This window comes from Equus quagga, chromosome 11, assembly GCF_021613505.1.
Source record: "Equus quagga isolate Etosha38 chromosome 11, UCLA_HA_Equagga_1.0, whole genome shotgun sequence".
Taxonomy (NCBI): domain Eukaryota; kingdom Metazoa; phylum Chordata; class Mammalia; order Perissodactyla; family Equidae; genus Equus; species Equus quagga.
In genome coordinates, this window is record NC_060277.1 from 27,048,143 (window position 1) to 27,064,625 (window position 16,483).

Sequence of the window (16,483 nt, forward strand, 5' to 3'; positions counted from 1 at the left end):
ACTTTCGACTTGGTTTATTCCTGTCAGTCACTCATTTGGTAGTGTGTTGGATGAGCGTTTTTCACTAGAATTGCTGGTTTCACCAGTACACATTTATCTCTAAAGAAAATAGATGTTCTTCCAATTGTAAATAGAGCCACTTTGATTTCCATCTGAACGATCTTGGCTGTTTTCCCTGGAGGGCTCCCAGGTGGTAGTGAGGGTCAAAACTCTCGAGGGAGGACCTCACTTACCCTCATGTCCACTCAGAAAAGTAGAGAGTGGCCTGTCACTGCTGGGGCTGGAAGGAGTGTAGTCAGGAACCTTTCCAGCAGCCCTGAAACCAGCCTTGTCCTCATCAGTCAGACATTTGTTTCTAATCTGCCAGCTGACTCTCTTTGAAGTTTATGAGGGCTACTGAAGGGACTCTATCACATTTCATCAATACAGTTCACCAGAAACAAGTTTATTCAAGAGATGAATTCAACACAGGCTATTGCAGAACGTCTTACCCCACCACACTATAATGATCTGCACAGAGGCCTAAAATCAGGGCTGTACATCTAAGAACAAGACAGACATGCTGGCTGCTGGGGGACATGTGCAAACGTTATTTGAAGATAAACGTCTCTGATGACATGATTGCCCACCACAGACTCCAGAGAGGATCAACGTTTTAGAATTGGAAACACACAAACAGACAAAAAGGAAGCAAGATTTGTTCTCCCTGTGACAGGAGCACCAGTATTCAGTGACAAGGACAACGAAATGAGGACAAAAAGAGGAAGAGTATATTCAAGGAGTGTTTAGCAATTTTGTTCAAAACTAGAAGGCAGTGTTCGAACGGCACTGTGTGGGCCAGTGTATTGTCAGCAGCATAAACATTTTCAGTTTTCATTGACATGCTTGCTCCTTTTTAGGGTTTTCAGAGTTCTGAGATTTGACCAACAAGCATCACTTAAGGCCTCCTTTCCTTTATTTTCTGGAGAGACTTGCTGGTCATCCTCCTCTTGAGCCTTCCACCCGTCTTGTTTCTGCTGCCAGAAGTAAGTGAGGCAGGGGCCGCAACACCCTGAGACCTGAGGCTGTCCCACCGGCACTCATGGAGCGCGGCCATGGGACATTACAGGAAGGTAGCCCCACGCAGGCCTCTCAATAGGGGGGCAGGAAATTAGGCTAGAAGACCTGAGTTTAGCAAAGGATTGCATAACATTGCTTGAGAACTAGTCGTAGATAAGGGGGGATGGGCCAATACATTAAGCCGTGGAAACACTGTGCTGGCAGCATCCGGAAGAAAAGCATTAAACGCTCATTTGTGACATTCTAGGGCGGCCCACGGTGAGTTAAAATAATCCAAATCTTGCTACTAAATGTTAGCAGACATGGACGTGAACTCGTGTAAATTTACTGATTTTTTTTAATATTAACAGAAAGAAAATAGTGTTTTCTTTATGTTCAGTTCCTTAAAATACGTCTGAATATATAAGGCTTTCCTCACTTTGCTATACAGCATAATTAATAATTCCTGAAAATAGAAGGTGAAGGACAAAAATTACATGCCTAATAAATCATTTCTTCTCAGATGCTAAACATGTTTGTCTTTTATACAAACTTACGCTTTTATCCTGCCCTTGAAAGAGTAAGGGAGTTGTAGATCCACATAGTCAGTAAATTTGTTCCTGTTCTCTCCTGTCACTCTCTTTGGAAATAATTTAAAATGTACATAGTCTTAAAGTCTTGATATAACATTTTTTAAAAAACACCCAAAAGCTGCAGTTGAGGCAACCTGAAAGGAAATGAAAGGCAAGAAATGAGAGAAGGACGAATTACTGGTTTAAAACTATTACAGTCTTTTGAAAAGATGAGATGGAGGTCTCGGTCATGGCTGTGATTGAAGGAGCAGATCCGTGTTCCTCTCGGCCGTGCCGGCAGCAGTCCTTGTTTGTTTTATAAGGTAGCTGGAAGACCTCCAGAATTAGCCCCCCTGCATTCTTCATTCAGGGTTATAGGACCATGGCTTCCCACACTTGTGTAAACTTCTCTTTGCTGACAGTGTTGAGGATGATGTGATTTTGATCATACTGTGCACCCCCTGAAAGACAGAAAAGGAACGTAATAAAGGAAATTGCCCACGTGAAGGGGCGCTAGCAGCCGTGGCTCATCACAGCACCAGTATAACAAAAGTCAGCAAGGGGTAAAACTCTGTGCCTCGACGAACCACAGCAGGGAGGGGAGCCCCGAAAGGCACCCGGGCAGAGCGGGCCAGTCTGCCGTCGGTGAGTGTCACAGTCCTGCATGGGTGCCCTCAGCCCCACACAGGAGGCCCCACCCAGCCGAGGCTCCTGTTCCTACTCAGGTCTTAGTGGTCCACAGTCACTTTTAGGATGCCTGAAACTGCGAGAAATGGGGAGGAGTCTAGAGAAGGGAAAAGGAACAAAGAGATTTTGAAATACGTTTAGTGGCGGGATCGTGGATTTGAGATACCAGCAAGGAAAAAAGCAGGCAGGCCCGACAGTAGTGGAATGGTTGTCAGATGGAACAGGTTTGCAGGAGCAATGAAAAATGGATGTATTAGGTCAAAAGACAGGTTTGAGTGACACCCGGAAGTATGGGCAGGGCAGCATTCCCACTCCTGGGAACTCAAAGGCTTCGGTGGATAAAAATTCACAGCATTTTAGGTGCCAAGTTCCACTGTACTGTAAAACTAGCGTGGTCTCCATAACTCCCCTCCACCAGAATGTGTAAGAAGATTTTCCAAGGGTGCCTACTAGATAGTTCAGATACCTTAGTGATAAAAACAGCCGCATGGCCTCTTCTGTCATAGAGAAGTCTCATTAACAAAAGAAAGGGTCATCTGATTTTTTTCCCCAGTGTAGAATAAACATCCTTTCAGATACATTACCCTCGGCACCAAGGTTCTATCACCAAGGATTCCATCAAAATAAGACTGTTCATCTAGACGCAGTATGACTAGTGTTGAAATCATACTGCATCCTCAGGCCAAGAAGAATTAAACGTTCTTAGTCTCTTGTAAAGCATTTACAAAATATCCAAAAGGTCTGAAAACTACACAGTAGATCGGGGTAGCTGGGGGGGAATCATCCTATACTCCTTGTAAGAAGTCGGTTTATTCTCATCAATAATCTAGAGCCTCCACACAGCCAGCTATAGGACAGAACAAGGGCACGGTGCCTGGGGCCTGCAGCGAAGCAAAAGTTACCTCCGCTAACAAACCCCACTGGCTCCACCGAGACAGGCGCACCATGCTCCATCGAGAGTTCAGGAAGTATTAAGCTCACAATGTCATCTTTGTTCATTCTTCAAGATTATAGTATCTTATCATACTTTTTGTGTATATTACATCATGATTCTAATTAGAATCAGGAAGACTAGAAAGTTCTTGAGAAACCATCTGATTTATTCTTCTGCCTTTGGGGAGAATTAAAACCATCCCAGACTTTTGATGGTTTTAAAATGAGCATGAATCAGCTTCTACTATCATCCTAATGTGTCTGAAGTCTAGAGTAATACATGCACGTCTGCCAACGTAACTCACTCCCCAAACACCGGGAGATAGAAGAAACACACTTGGTCTAATAAATGTCATGGCAGGAGCAGTAGGTAACAAATGGCTCAACAGTTGTAGCTGATAAAACTCATAGTCTCCTATTAAGTGCACCAAAGAGAGGGAAGTATTTCTGTTTCCCTCACACGGGATGTGGGATGTGTACCCTACACTCTCATGTCCACCAGATGGCACCATTCTCCCACATTCTGAGACAACGTAAATTCAGTTGAACAAGACATGAGTGACTATTGCAGCTCCCATACCAGAGCCACTGAGAATTCACAAACACACAGAACATCATCCTGATCCAGAGGCATTAGACTCATTGATCAGGCATTTAGGAAGGGACCTTGGAGCCTTAAAATGAAGCTCTAAGGAGGAACCCTCCTAGGGTCCCACAGTTCTTGCCAGAGTCAAGACTGAAGCCGGGCATCCTTACTCCTGGTCAGCTGCCAGTGTGGCAAGTGGGGGAGAATCCTATATGCCTGGAGCTTCTAGAATGTAAGCTCTGAGAAGCCAAGATACTATCTTTTTTTTCCCACTTTGGTACACCCAGAGCCTGCCACATGGTGGGTACCCAATAAATACATGTTGACAGAATGAAAGAAGAAATGCTGAAAGAGACTAGCTCCTAAACATTACAGCAACCTTAACCCTGGACACAGGAAGCTGATCACATTTGTAAGCAATAAGAATCCATGTTTTCCAAAAAATCCAGTGTTTCCAACTTAGTCACATTTCTTTGGCTTCTCTGGAGGCTTTGAAACTCTTATCTTGTGTAGACTGAGGAGCTCCAGTTCAACAAGTTGATCAAAATAAGAATAAAGAAAGCTCTGGGTCAGTGATTCATACCCAGTTTGAACCTCAGGTTGATCATCTGTAAAATGGGTATTTTACCCATCTACATATTGACAAATCTGTTGTACCAAATGTAATGTGAAGGAGGTACAGTTATATTATTATCCATTTCCAGAATGTTGCATTTATTTTCTTACATCCAAGGGTCCTGCCTGCATTTTATTTAATGTATGACTTTTGGCCTCTACCCAGCCCGTAATTATATATCCCTTAGCTTGTGCTCCCTGACTGTGGTGCTCTGCCTTCGCCTCATTAACCTTACTCTGCTTCCGAGCGCCCTTCCAGCCCCTCAGGTTCTTTGTGAATTCTGATCCCATTGTTAAGTGGGTTGGCCACTCTACCCACCTGGAGCTCATCCAGAAGTGACAGCCACTTCTGCTCCTCAGGCAGTCACCAAAGCCCCTGATGAAAACATTCAGGCTTATTCTCCATTATCCAGAAAAGTTATTTTAAACCTGGTTGGAGCTGTTTCTTTACCCCTATATGTCAATTTTTAGTGACAGCTTTGGCTAAGAGCGCTGATTAAAGTAAAATTGAGCCAACTTTCTAGCCACGATTTAAAATGGGGCATGTGGTGTAGTATGGTTACATTATAACCGTTTCACTAAATTTACAAACATAATCATGGTGGCATTCCTGATAGGAAATAGAAAGTCTCCATTAATAATTTAAAGTTAAATCACCCCATATGACATGAATAAAACACTGTCTTCATTTGCCTCTCAGTAGCAACAAGAGTTCACTGAATTCCCATGTCTACATTAGAAGGTCAGTTTTGTGTTTTATGTTGGGTTTTTTTTGTTCTTTTGTTTTTTGTTTTTGCTGAGGAAGATTTGCCCTGAGCTAACATCTGTTGCAAATCTTCCTCTGTTTTGTATATGGGCTGCCACCATAGCATGGCCACTGACCAGTGGTGTAGGTCCACACCCAGGAACCAAACCCAGGCCGCCAAAACAGGGCACGCTGAACTTAACAACTAGGCCACCAGGGCTGGCCTGGATGATGTTGTTTTTAAATTATCATCAATGGTTCTCCTAGTGTGGTCCTCAGACCAGTAGCATGGGCAATACCTGGGAACTTGTTAGAAATGCAGATTCAGACCTACTGAATCAGAAACTGAGGGTGGGGCCCAGACATCTATTTTAACAAGCTCTCGGGGATTCTGATGCAGATAAAGTTTGGGAACCACTGGCCTAAATTTTTATTCTTCCCCAAAAACCACCAGATTGCTCTGGATTACCTTCATTGAACAGATGTTCAGTTGGAATCCTCCTGGCTGTGTTGTTTGTTTTCATTCCTTTTATATATTAGAGCTTTTCAATGAAAGGTTACATGCATATACATGAGAATCATCAACTCTACTGACGAAGAGAGATCACAGCCTTTTAACGTGTGCTTTTTAGTCTAACATTGCTATAATAAAGCAAATGGTTTGAAGTCCGCCCATGTCCAGATTCCACCTCAGCACTTACGGGTGTGAGGTTGTGGCCAAACTGATTAACCTCTCTGAGCCTCAATTTTTGGGGTGAAAAATGGGGCGGGGGAGGGGGGAAGGGATAACACAGGCCTCCTAGGGTTGCTGTGAAGATCACGTGAGATGATGTAGAGAAAGTGTCTGGCACAGTGCCCGGCACATAGTCAGGCATCTCTCACTATTAATAATAGTACAGTCATCATGTTCAGAAGTAAAGGATAGATTTTTAGTTAACTAAAAAAAGACACAATAAAGGAAATGATCCTTACCTTTGACATCTAAAACTAAATTTGGCTTCAACCTGCTGTAGATCCTGCCATCGGACTTTATGCTCCAGAACTGACTGTCGGCATTCTGGTCGAGGGCCAGGCCCAGTTTAGAGCCAGAGGTTACGAGGCTCCCCACAATCGTCAGGCAGCAATCTTCTGCTATCTGCTTAGAGGAAAAGACAAGACTCTTAGAGATGCATACACAGGCAAGTATCCTTGTAATCAGCTCCCTATTTAAATTGATTTTTAAAGTTATCTTAGTGCCTAGCTTCCTCTTCCCCACATAAGGCATTTCAGCTTTTAGCCAGGGTAACTGGGATCAAATAACAAATATTATACCCTTTACTTTCTATGACATGAGTGAAGGAAAGTTCTCAATTATCGTCCCTTGTAAGAGACTTCTGCTCTCTGTGAGACTCTGTCTTACTAGGAAGGGAAATCTTAGAACATTAAAACTGCCCATCATGCTATTTGTCCCTCTCAGAAATGACTGCGATCTGAGGCTGGGTCTGTCGCTAAATCTCCCCGACATATCCGCCTCTGCTCAGCCTAACCTTTCTGGAATATGACTGCATCTCTAATTTTGAAGGCTGATGTAGGACTGAAGTGGCTAAAGGGGCATTTTATCATTTTAAAATTTGAAATTCCATTTATTAGTTTCTCTTGTCTTTCCTTCATCAGAAATGTCTAAAGTTTTCTAAAAAGGCGTGTTACTCAACTATAAAAAAGAGAAAGAAGAAAATACAAATTCAGGAGAGTACGTGTTAAGGCAAACATTTTATGGGTCCTTCTCTGAAGTGAATCCACCCTTAACATATAAACAGTGTAAGGCAGTCATACGTTCATGCGATGTTAACACACTGCTATAGCCAATGCTTATGAAAAGTGTACTGCTGTGTTAAGATCAAAGGATTGTCATCATCCAGGACACTTTGCTTTCTCTCATTGACCTACTGAATTCAAAATTGTTAAATAGTCACTGAAATGTTTGTTAGAAATAATTGCTGAAAGGCACCATTTTCTTGAGTTGATTAAGATAATTCAAGGGCAGAGGTTGGCCTCTTCGTATTACAGCTACTTCTGTTTCTCATGCTATTTCTTCTATGCACTATTTCTTCTATGCATGTCTAAACACTACTTCTGTTTACTGAAAGGATGGTTCTCCCTCAAGCACAAGAGCCCCAGTTAACCAGTTGTGCCCCCTTTCACACGGCTGTATGCCTTCTGCTGACTCACGGGGCACCGAGTTGAAAAACAGCAGGAGCAAACAGTCAAGCCCATAAAATCAAGGAGTTAAAAAGAAGATCTACAATAGAAGCGTGAGCTTCTCTCATAAAACCGTACTACACTCAGCTTTTAAGTGTTTGTTATGGCAGGAGTGACGCGAGAGGGAGGTGGGCCATGTTCCATCTCATGAGGTACAACAGGAAATGGATGGTGTGGTCCACAGGGTGGTATCTCTTCACCCTTCATCCTGCTCTGTGGGGTCCTCCAAAATGGAAACAAACCGAGAGTGATTTGTTGACAGTGCTGGGGCTTATTTCTATAACAAATAGATTAAGAACAAAGGGGAGAGTAGCACGGATACTTGTTCTGTTGCTACATAAAAATCAACCATAGATAGAAATAGCTTGGATCAGTGTTAGATTTATCTCCCACATTAAGTTCCTGGACTGCTTCTATCAGAGCTAAGAAATATTTTCATGAAAAACCTTTAATTTCTAAAGTGCTCCAAGAATTGTGAAAATAGCAATCTATTTGAAAAAGGATGCTATTACAGACCCTTGTCTGATCCTAAAAACTCACCCTGCATTTGATGCATCCTTCTTGATAAATCCAAATCTGATCATCAGCACCGACATCCTCCATGACCTGTATTCTCAGAAGCTTCAGATCTTCTAAGTTTCCGTTGGTTGACATGAATAACCCTGTTGCTTTGTTTCGAAGTCTGAAATAAATTCGTTTCTAGAAGACAAAAGCCCCAGCAGTAGTCATATACAAGTTGTACTGTTAGAAGCACTGAATGAGCCTCAATAGCAGGGGCAGAATCCAAGGTGAGATGGGTTAGGGATAATTACTATACCCAAGAGTCTCAGAGGCTTTAGGATTTATCAATGAGAAGAGTTGGACAAAATTTCAAAGAAGTGCCTGGGGCAGGGAGCTGCCTGTGGACAACCCAGGACTTGGGACGTGCCATATTTTGATGTCGGGTGTGACAGCATTTCTGAAAGCCGTCACCACCTCTTAGCACCAGAAACACAGCCCAAAGTCAGAAATTTCGGAGACGGGGGAAGAAGCCAATTTCAAACTTAAAATTGCAACTAGAAAGTTGAATTACATTTACAGGAAGAGAAAATTTCAGAGAAGAGTCTGTTCAAAGCGTGGAGAAGAAAACATACCTGAGGGAAAGGTCGTAGGGAACCTATTTGGTGACAGCCACTGAATTCATACCAATTAGGTACTTCTGCTGGTGACAGGAGGAACTGCCGCCCCCTGTAACTGCCATATTCATAAGTAACCCATCTGGAGAAGAAAGCAGGTACCACAGTAAGTGGCAATATCCATTTGACAATGGGCCCCAATTACACTTCTTTTTAGAATGCTTCCGATTTTTAGACTGAGCTTTCGATTTTAACTATACATTGGGGAAAAAAGGAAACTACCTTATTTTCTCAAACACTTAAAGCACCCATTTCTTGACAAATAGCAAAATCTTGGTACATGAGTATTTACGCCAAAAATATCCATTCTTGAAGAGAAATAACTAAGTTTTTTCCTCCAATAAGACAATGAACTAGAGGTGGTCTTTTAGTGGGATAGCCCAGTACTTCCTGTGAGCTTTTCATAAAACATTTCAGTTGTAATAATGGATCTTTTATTTAAATGGTTAGTATTTGTAAAGTTCTTAGTGTGTGGCACATGCTAAGTGCTATTAGATAAGGGAAAGGAAATAAAAGAAAATAACTCAATAAATTTTTGTTTAAAACAAGAGTAATCTTCCTCAATCCAGAAAACTGCTAAAGATACGTAGGTCCCTTCCACCCGGAGATGCTGGTGCCCACGGCTGGGGAAGTGTGGCTTCCAGCACAGACTAGCATGCAAGCAACCCCACCGTGCTCCTTTCTGGTTGATGTGTTACATCAAGGAAGAAGGAAGAATGTTCTCTAATCCTGGAACTCTAAAATGTTATCATCTTAGCCATTTTATCATAAAAAAATATATAAATTAAAACCTACATGTTGAAAAAAAATCACCCATAATTCTACCACTCTAATATTCCATAATTGTTTCTTAAATAGCTATACTCCCCTCCAACATTTGATGCATACAGGTAGACGATAAGTATTGTTTTTGTGAGTGATAGAAAAATACTTTCTTAAAAGCATATCTATTACATTGATAATCCTTACTCATTTTTACATCTTACCCAGTTTCGAAATTACTCAAAGTTGAGGAAAATCTTCCCATGTTGACCCTTAACCATTTTGCATAGCATATGCTAGTCACTCCTAGCCAACCCTTACTCCAGAATCAAAGGACCTGGTCTTTCAAAGGGATAAGGAAAATCAGCTCTTTATTACTTGCTAAAAAAGAATGCTCAGTGAATGTACTGAGCACTGGTGTGCAAGTATTCCCCTAGGAACTTTGACAAGTGGTAAAGTCCTTCCCTTTAGTAGTAAACAAAAACTCTGGATGAAAGATGCCTCACACATGGCTTTTCCCAGTGGGAAAAGGTTACTGTAAAGATGCGTAATTATTTACCCTTATGGAAAATAAGGGGTTCTATGTCCATTTGTTTAAGGTACTGTAGGAGAGAAAGAAATGTGATCAAACTTAATTACTGAATTAACAAGTAGTAACTCACTTACATGCCACCAATCACCTGAACAGAGCGGATCTGCGTGTTGAATCCTAGGGACCGGAGATTAACTATTTCTGCATTAAGTTCAATCTTTTTCCCTTTGAAGTCTTCTCTTTCATAAAGAATAATTGTTGGTTCAGAAAATTCCTGTTTGGGAGCAAAAATAACGTTCTATTATTCATGTTTGTTAATAATTCAAACTTATGTGCAAGTCGTCTCATTACAAGGACAAAGCACTAGATCCGGCCAGACTTGACCTTGTTCATAAACTCCGTTCCCAGGAAGTCTGGGTGTTTATATTCTCCAAAGCTAAAGAGAGGAAGAACGGAGGGGCAGGAAGTTTTTCCATTACGTAGAAAGGCAGGTAAGTGTAAATAGTCTTATAAAGCAGGGGAAAAAAATCCCAGGCACAAGGGAATGGGCATATATGCCTGGAATATCAACACTTCTAGTGGAATTTATCTTCAACTTTGCCATTTTTTATTGGGATAAGAAAGGGCTGGAAAGCCAGGGACATAAATGGCGAGGATCAGAGGGCTGGGGCCATCTTGGGGTCCAGTGGTCCAGTGGTAATTGCCTAAGCAAGGAACCCTCCCCTGGTATGCATTTGCAAATATCTGTTGTTGTTGTTGTTAATTATCAATAAGAGAATGATTCTATGTACTCATGCTCCCAAACTTTCCTGTAGGACTTGTTAGGAGAGAAAAAAAAGGATAGAAGCCCCATGTTCAAACTGTCATTCATTATAAACAGGACAATAGCACAGAAGTCCACTGATTCTGAGAGAAATAAAAGTTGGCATGAGACCCTTGTGACCCCAGACTAAGCTCTAATGATAATAACCCTAAGATCCTAAGTGATGCATCACAAATTCCCTGCCTGCTTAAAGTTTTGTGGCAAGGGTGTGGCGCCTTCCTGCTTCACTAAGGTGGATGTGCCCTGACGTGTAGACAGATTTCGTTGGCCACTAAACAGAGCAGATTAGTGTGGAGAAGTGGCTTGTGTGGTGTAGGGATTAGGTTATATAAAACATACAAGAAGGCAGGATGACAAACAGTGTAGGAGGATTACTGCTCTGCACTTTGACTGCACTCTTCTCTCAGCTGGCATGCCAGAAATGTTCCAAACGCAAATTTATTGTCAGCCAACAATTCTGAAGTAGTAAGTCACAATTAAGATGTATGTTCTGAATCAGGTAAAATGTCCATTACGTCATAATCAAACCTAAAGGGACAACATCTATCAGTGTCAGAAGTGATGTGAGCATATATCCCAAGTTCTGGTTGAAGGAAGGCATCTGAAAACTGTATCTGAAGGGTTTTGGTTTTTTGTTTTTCTAATAGATACTTGTAGGTAGCTTTTAGAATTCCAAGCAGGTTAAAAATCAAAGTCTTGGCTATTTCCTTACTTGTAAGCTAATGCATCCTGCCATGTCATTCCATGTTTCACTGCTGCTGTTTTCACGTGTCAAGATAGGTCAACCTTTTAGTTACTTGGACAGGCAGGAAGAGATGAGATAAAGCCAGTACACATATGTTCTTTCCACAGAGGTAGAAAGAAAACTAAGTTTTCTAACTAAACTAAGAAAACTAAAATCACCAATTACATTTGTTTAAAGCTTTTTGTGAGAGATCAGCTACCAAAAGCCAAAAAAATTTCCAAAACTACAGACATACCCAGACTTTAACATCTGAACATGATCTTGCAGTTTTGTTCTATTGAATATTGCTGTGACTACAGCAAAATTAAAGATTTCTCATCAAAAAGGGTGTTATAATCTGGATTAGCATATACATGATAAACTAGGAGAAGTCGTTTGATTGCAGATCTCTAAAACAACAGAGTAAAAGATTTAAAAACTATAAGGAATTTCTGTAAATCAATAATGAAAACAAAAGATACAGGAAACTAAATATAGAGCCGGGCAAAGGATATAAATAGGCAATTCATTGACAGAAAACCCAGATGACTCATAAGTTTTGAGATGCCACCCTCACTGATAGTGAAACAAATTAACACAACAGTGAGAATACTTTCTACCCAATTCCTTCAAATTGACAAAAATTAGAAAGTCAGAGAATACTCAGTAATGGCAATGATGTGGAAAACAGAAACCCACATGCACTGCCAGCATGAATCTGAAGTGGTGGAAGTGGGCAGTACTTCGTGAAATTGCACATTCATGCACATGAAATCCAGCAAATCGACTTTCATATATATCCCCAAGAGACTCCGCGTGGGTCCCCAGGGATACACATATGAGGATTAAATTAGTAAAATATGGTGGTGGGGTGCTTGCACCAATGAGAATCAATAAACTAGATGCACGTACGGCATAATGGATAGCTTAAACATTTTTAAGTATTGAGTTGTATTTATAACACAATTAACAACTATAGCATCATACTGTGTATAAATTAAAAGCCTGTATACAGATTTTTAAAAACATACATTTTATAAGGATATCCAAGCTGTATCCCAAACACATTAGAATGGGTGCCTGTAAAGCAGAGAAGAATGGAAATAGGGAACAGGTATGAAATGGAAAAAAACAAGACAGGAGAGGGGCCTGGAACAAACCCATGATTGTCCACCATGGCTGACTCAACACTGGGCACCTGAAGTCTGAGAAAACAGCAAACAAAAACAATTTGTATGTTAAAAGATCTAAAAAGAGACCAAAAGTTACAGGATGGAAAGTTCTACTTGAACTGTTTTTTCTGCCTCCGACTTTTAAGCCCTGAGTAAGTCTATCTGCTGGTGTCCTTGCCCTGCCTATTGGCCATGTGAAACACCCATCTCTGGAACGCTATATACACACCGACATACTCACAACGTCTATAAAACGAAGAGACTTGAAAGTTGCTCCAGGCAGGCATCCCATTGCAGAGAGACAAGGATAGTGGCCTTCTTCCAACACGTACTGATTACCAGAGAAGTTTTCTCCATCATATGCAACCCAGCTACCGGAGGAAAAACCACAGACACATACAGACAGTATGTAATTTGAGTATTCCTAGTCAAGAAGTCAGATTTTTAGAGGTAGCCTGCTATAAAATAAACTCCATGCTGGGGTGAACAGTGTTCTTTCTGCAAAAATATCTGGACATATTCACTATATTCCATCTTGCGGCAAATGAATACTCATAATAAGTCAGTAGTTACCTTTGCATTTGAGAAAGAAAACTCTCCATGAAGTTATTCATGTTTTTACCTCTCCACCCCCCAGCGTTCCTTGCTCCTCTCACAGATGCCACCATTCTCCCGGCCAGTGTCATTTTGTCAAGCCCTCGAGTCCTCTCTGAATAATCCTTCAGCCTTCATAGCTAGTCAGTCACCTGGGTCTACTGACTGTCTCCCAAAACTCCTCTCACACTCCTTTATCCTCATCTCCAACACCTCTGCACTGGGCCAGGAGTCAAAACACCACAGTGACTTAGACATGTCATTCACCCTCTCTGGGCCTCAGCATTGTTGATAAAATGGTGATTTACCATGCTCCCCCAGAAGAGTTAGGAGTTTTTGTTTTTGTTTTTTTGATCCAACAAATGCTTACTGAGGACTAATTATGTGTTGGGTACTTTTCCTTTGCTGCGATAGAACAGAGGACAAAACAAAGTCCCTGCAGTCTTGAAGTTTACACTCTATTGGGCTGAGACAGACAATAAATAAACAACCACCAAAGGACCTGTCTACTAGTAGGAAATGAAGCAGGGGAGGGGATAAAGAGGATCTAGGACAGAGCTGGGAGGGCTGTGCTAATAAACTGTGACGCGTCACTGTAAATCTGTGCATTTGAATGCAAAGCCAGTGCTCTTTCTGATTTGCAATGCTAAGTGATAGGATGGTGCTATTTAGAGCCCGAAGAACTTTTTTATAGAAGGCACTACAGTCATGCGTCGCATAACGACCTCTCGGTCAACGACGAACCACATATACGACAGTGGTCCCATAAGATTAGTACCATACAGCCTAGATGTGTAGTAGGCTGTACCATCTAGGTTTGTGCAAGTACACTCTATGATGTTCGCACAACGACAAAATTGCCGAACAATTCATTTCTCATAATGTATCCCCGTTGTTAAGCAACTCACGGCTGTATTATTATTAGACTTGCTCCCTCATCACTCCTTGCACAGGTTGCTCCAAGGTCCCCTGACCTTGGGCTCTCCCCTCTCTAAAGCTTTTGTAAAACTACTCTTCTCAACGTGGCACTTGGAGCTCACCGCCTTTCCCGTCTCGTGTCTCCTGTGTCATCCATCTAAACTCATATGCTCAGGGGGAGCCTTCCCGACCTGATCCCACCCTCCCTGTTCAAACTTGCTTCCCCTCTTCCCAGTACAAAGACCTCCCAGCTAGAGAGGGTGGTGGCCTCCCTGATCAGCGTGCATACCAACGCCACTCCAGGCCTGCACCTGCCTATCATGCAGAATGCCCATCCTACGCCTATCCACCTGCAAAAGATCCACCTGGGGAGGGGCCCTAGAGATGAGCTAGTGTCCCTTTACAGATGATGGGACAGGCCTGGAGACTAGAGAACCTGGTCTGAGTCCCACCGCAGTGAGGTGGTGCTCTTCAGCTTCTGCAGCCCATGCTGATCTCCACGTCCTCTGATGTCTAGCACTCAGACGCTGCAAAGTACACGTTAGTCCTGACACGGTCCTGTATTATTCGGTGGTCTCACAGAGTGCCGAGCACCTAGATGTATTACTGAATGCTTGCTGATATGTGGATTCTCTCTTCCCCCCGTGATTAGGCTCTGCCAGTCCACTGTTTTGCTTACCTGCCTCCTAAAACTCTGCAAGACTTGGTAGAAAATGAATCATCAATTTGACTTGTTGTCTCTTCAAAACTTTGACTGCGACCTTGAAACTGTGGTTCCGAAAACAAGTGAATCTTTGAAAAGTAAACAGAAATACATAAAATTATTTTCCTAAACAAGTTAACTCATTCATCCTTTGAAATGATGACCCAAACATGACCTGTTAACTCTTGTAACAGTAAATTGGTGTAAATTTTATAATTCCTTTAATTTTCTACTTCTACATTAATGATCAATTAGAAATACTTTGGCTGCACCACCCATCATTGTTTAGTTTAATTCAGAGACATCAAAGGATAGTCCAACAACAGAGGCAGCTTTCTATAGAACATCCTGTCCTAACAAGCTGTGAGGCATTTTACAGCTCTATTGTGGCCAAAAGTAATTGTTCATCAGTTCTAACATTTACAAGAAGCTAGATTTGGAATCATGCAGTATAGTTTTCCTCCCTCTCAATGGAAGATACTTGCTGACTTATTGGAATCTTGTGTATGCCAGTAAAGGAGGCTGCAGTGTTTGTGCCTCTATAATTATGGCTGTCTGAACACTTCCATTAAAAAGGCTAAATAACGAATGTACGCTTCAGGTGATGGAGACAGTAGCATTCAAAGACTTGAGTGAGAGACCATATACAAGACAGCATATAAAATGTTTGTCTAATGCAGACAGACAAATAGGAAAATTCATTTCACTGTTTATCAGAGTAATTATATGTATTGTTTGAAATTTTAGTGTATTAATATAATGTAAACTCTGATTCAATGTAATAATATAAGTTCAACTTTACATAATAAGAACATTTTATAAGAAATATTAGGTGTGGGTCAATGCTATCAATTAAGCATTAAAGTAAACTTAAGTCCTAATTTAAAAATACAGTTATGCTTTTAGGCATAAAAATGGGTAAAACTAACATAATGTCCCAAATGCATGACTTTTTACACATAAGTTCAGCTTTTCAATGGAAGTCCCCTAATTATGAAAAAAAGAATATTTTTTAAGTTACCTGATTTCTTCTCCTTGGGCCAGTGAAAGAATCCTAAAAATTTTTAAAGGGGAGAGAGAAGGAAATGAGTAGAGCAGACATCTTGAAAAAGTTCTTCTTCTGGATCATTAGCAATTACTATTAAAAATAATTTCAGGGTCGTTTCTATCATATTATTACATGAACCATCAGCACAAACTAAGGAAATGCAGAATTCACTTAAATATTCTCATATAAAAATATAACTTCTTACCAAACATATGGGTTGAACAGAAGAGATCTTACAATTTTTGCCTCCCCAGTCCTCAAAACTGGTGTAAAAGCCTTTATCCAGTATATACTGTTCTCCTGTGAAGTCGGGATTTTCATAGGCTACCCACCTAAAGAAGCAGAAACACACTACTGAACAAGCAATGGATCATTGAAGAAATTAAACAAGAAATAAAAAAATGCCTGGAAACAAATGAAAATGATAGCATGCCATACCAACTCATATGGGATACAGCAAAAGCTGTATTAAGAGGAAAATTCATCGCAATACAGGCACATCTTAACAAACAAGAAAAATCCCAAATAAGCAACCTTAAAGCACACCTAACTGAACTAGAGAAAAAAGAACAAATGAAGCCCAAAGTCAGCAGAAGGAGAGAAATAATAAAAATCAGA

The 16,483-nt window shown here is 41.1% G+C and overlaps 1 protein-coding gene across 4 annotated transcripts in view; it reads right to left on the reverse strand.

Annotated features, from left to right (window-relative positions):
- Positions 1–424: 424 nt before the first annotated feature.
- The window catches only part of CRYBG1 (crystallin beta-gamma domain containing 1), a 186,416-nt gene continuing 170,357 nt past the window's right edge, over positions 425–16,483 (reverse strand). For all 4 annotated transcript variants that reach the window (XM_046675090.1, XM_046675091.1, XM_046675092.1 and 1 more), the window contains 9 exons: positions 16,071–16,197; positions 15,839–15,871; positions 14,794–14,906; positions 12,844–12,973; positions 10,018–10,157; positions 8,548–8,671; positions 7,955–8,113; positions 6,149–6,311; positions 425–2,071 (listed from right to left, as the gene is read on the reverse strand). In XM_046675090.1, the coding sequence (XP_046531046.1) occupies positions 1,983–2,071; positions 6,149–6,311; positions 7,955–8,113; positions 8,548–8,671; positions 10,018–10,157; positions 12,844–12,973; positions 14,794–14,906; positions 15,839–15,871; positions 16,071–16,197 (1,078 nt within the window). In that variant the 3' untranslated portion in view covers positions 425–1,982. The remainder of the gene's footprint in view (positions 2,072–6,148; positions 6,312–7,954; positions 8,114–8,547; positions 8,672–10,017; positions 10,158–12,843; positions 12,974–14,793; positions 14,907–15,838; positions 15,872–16,070; positions 16,198–16,483) is intronic.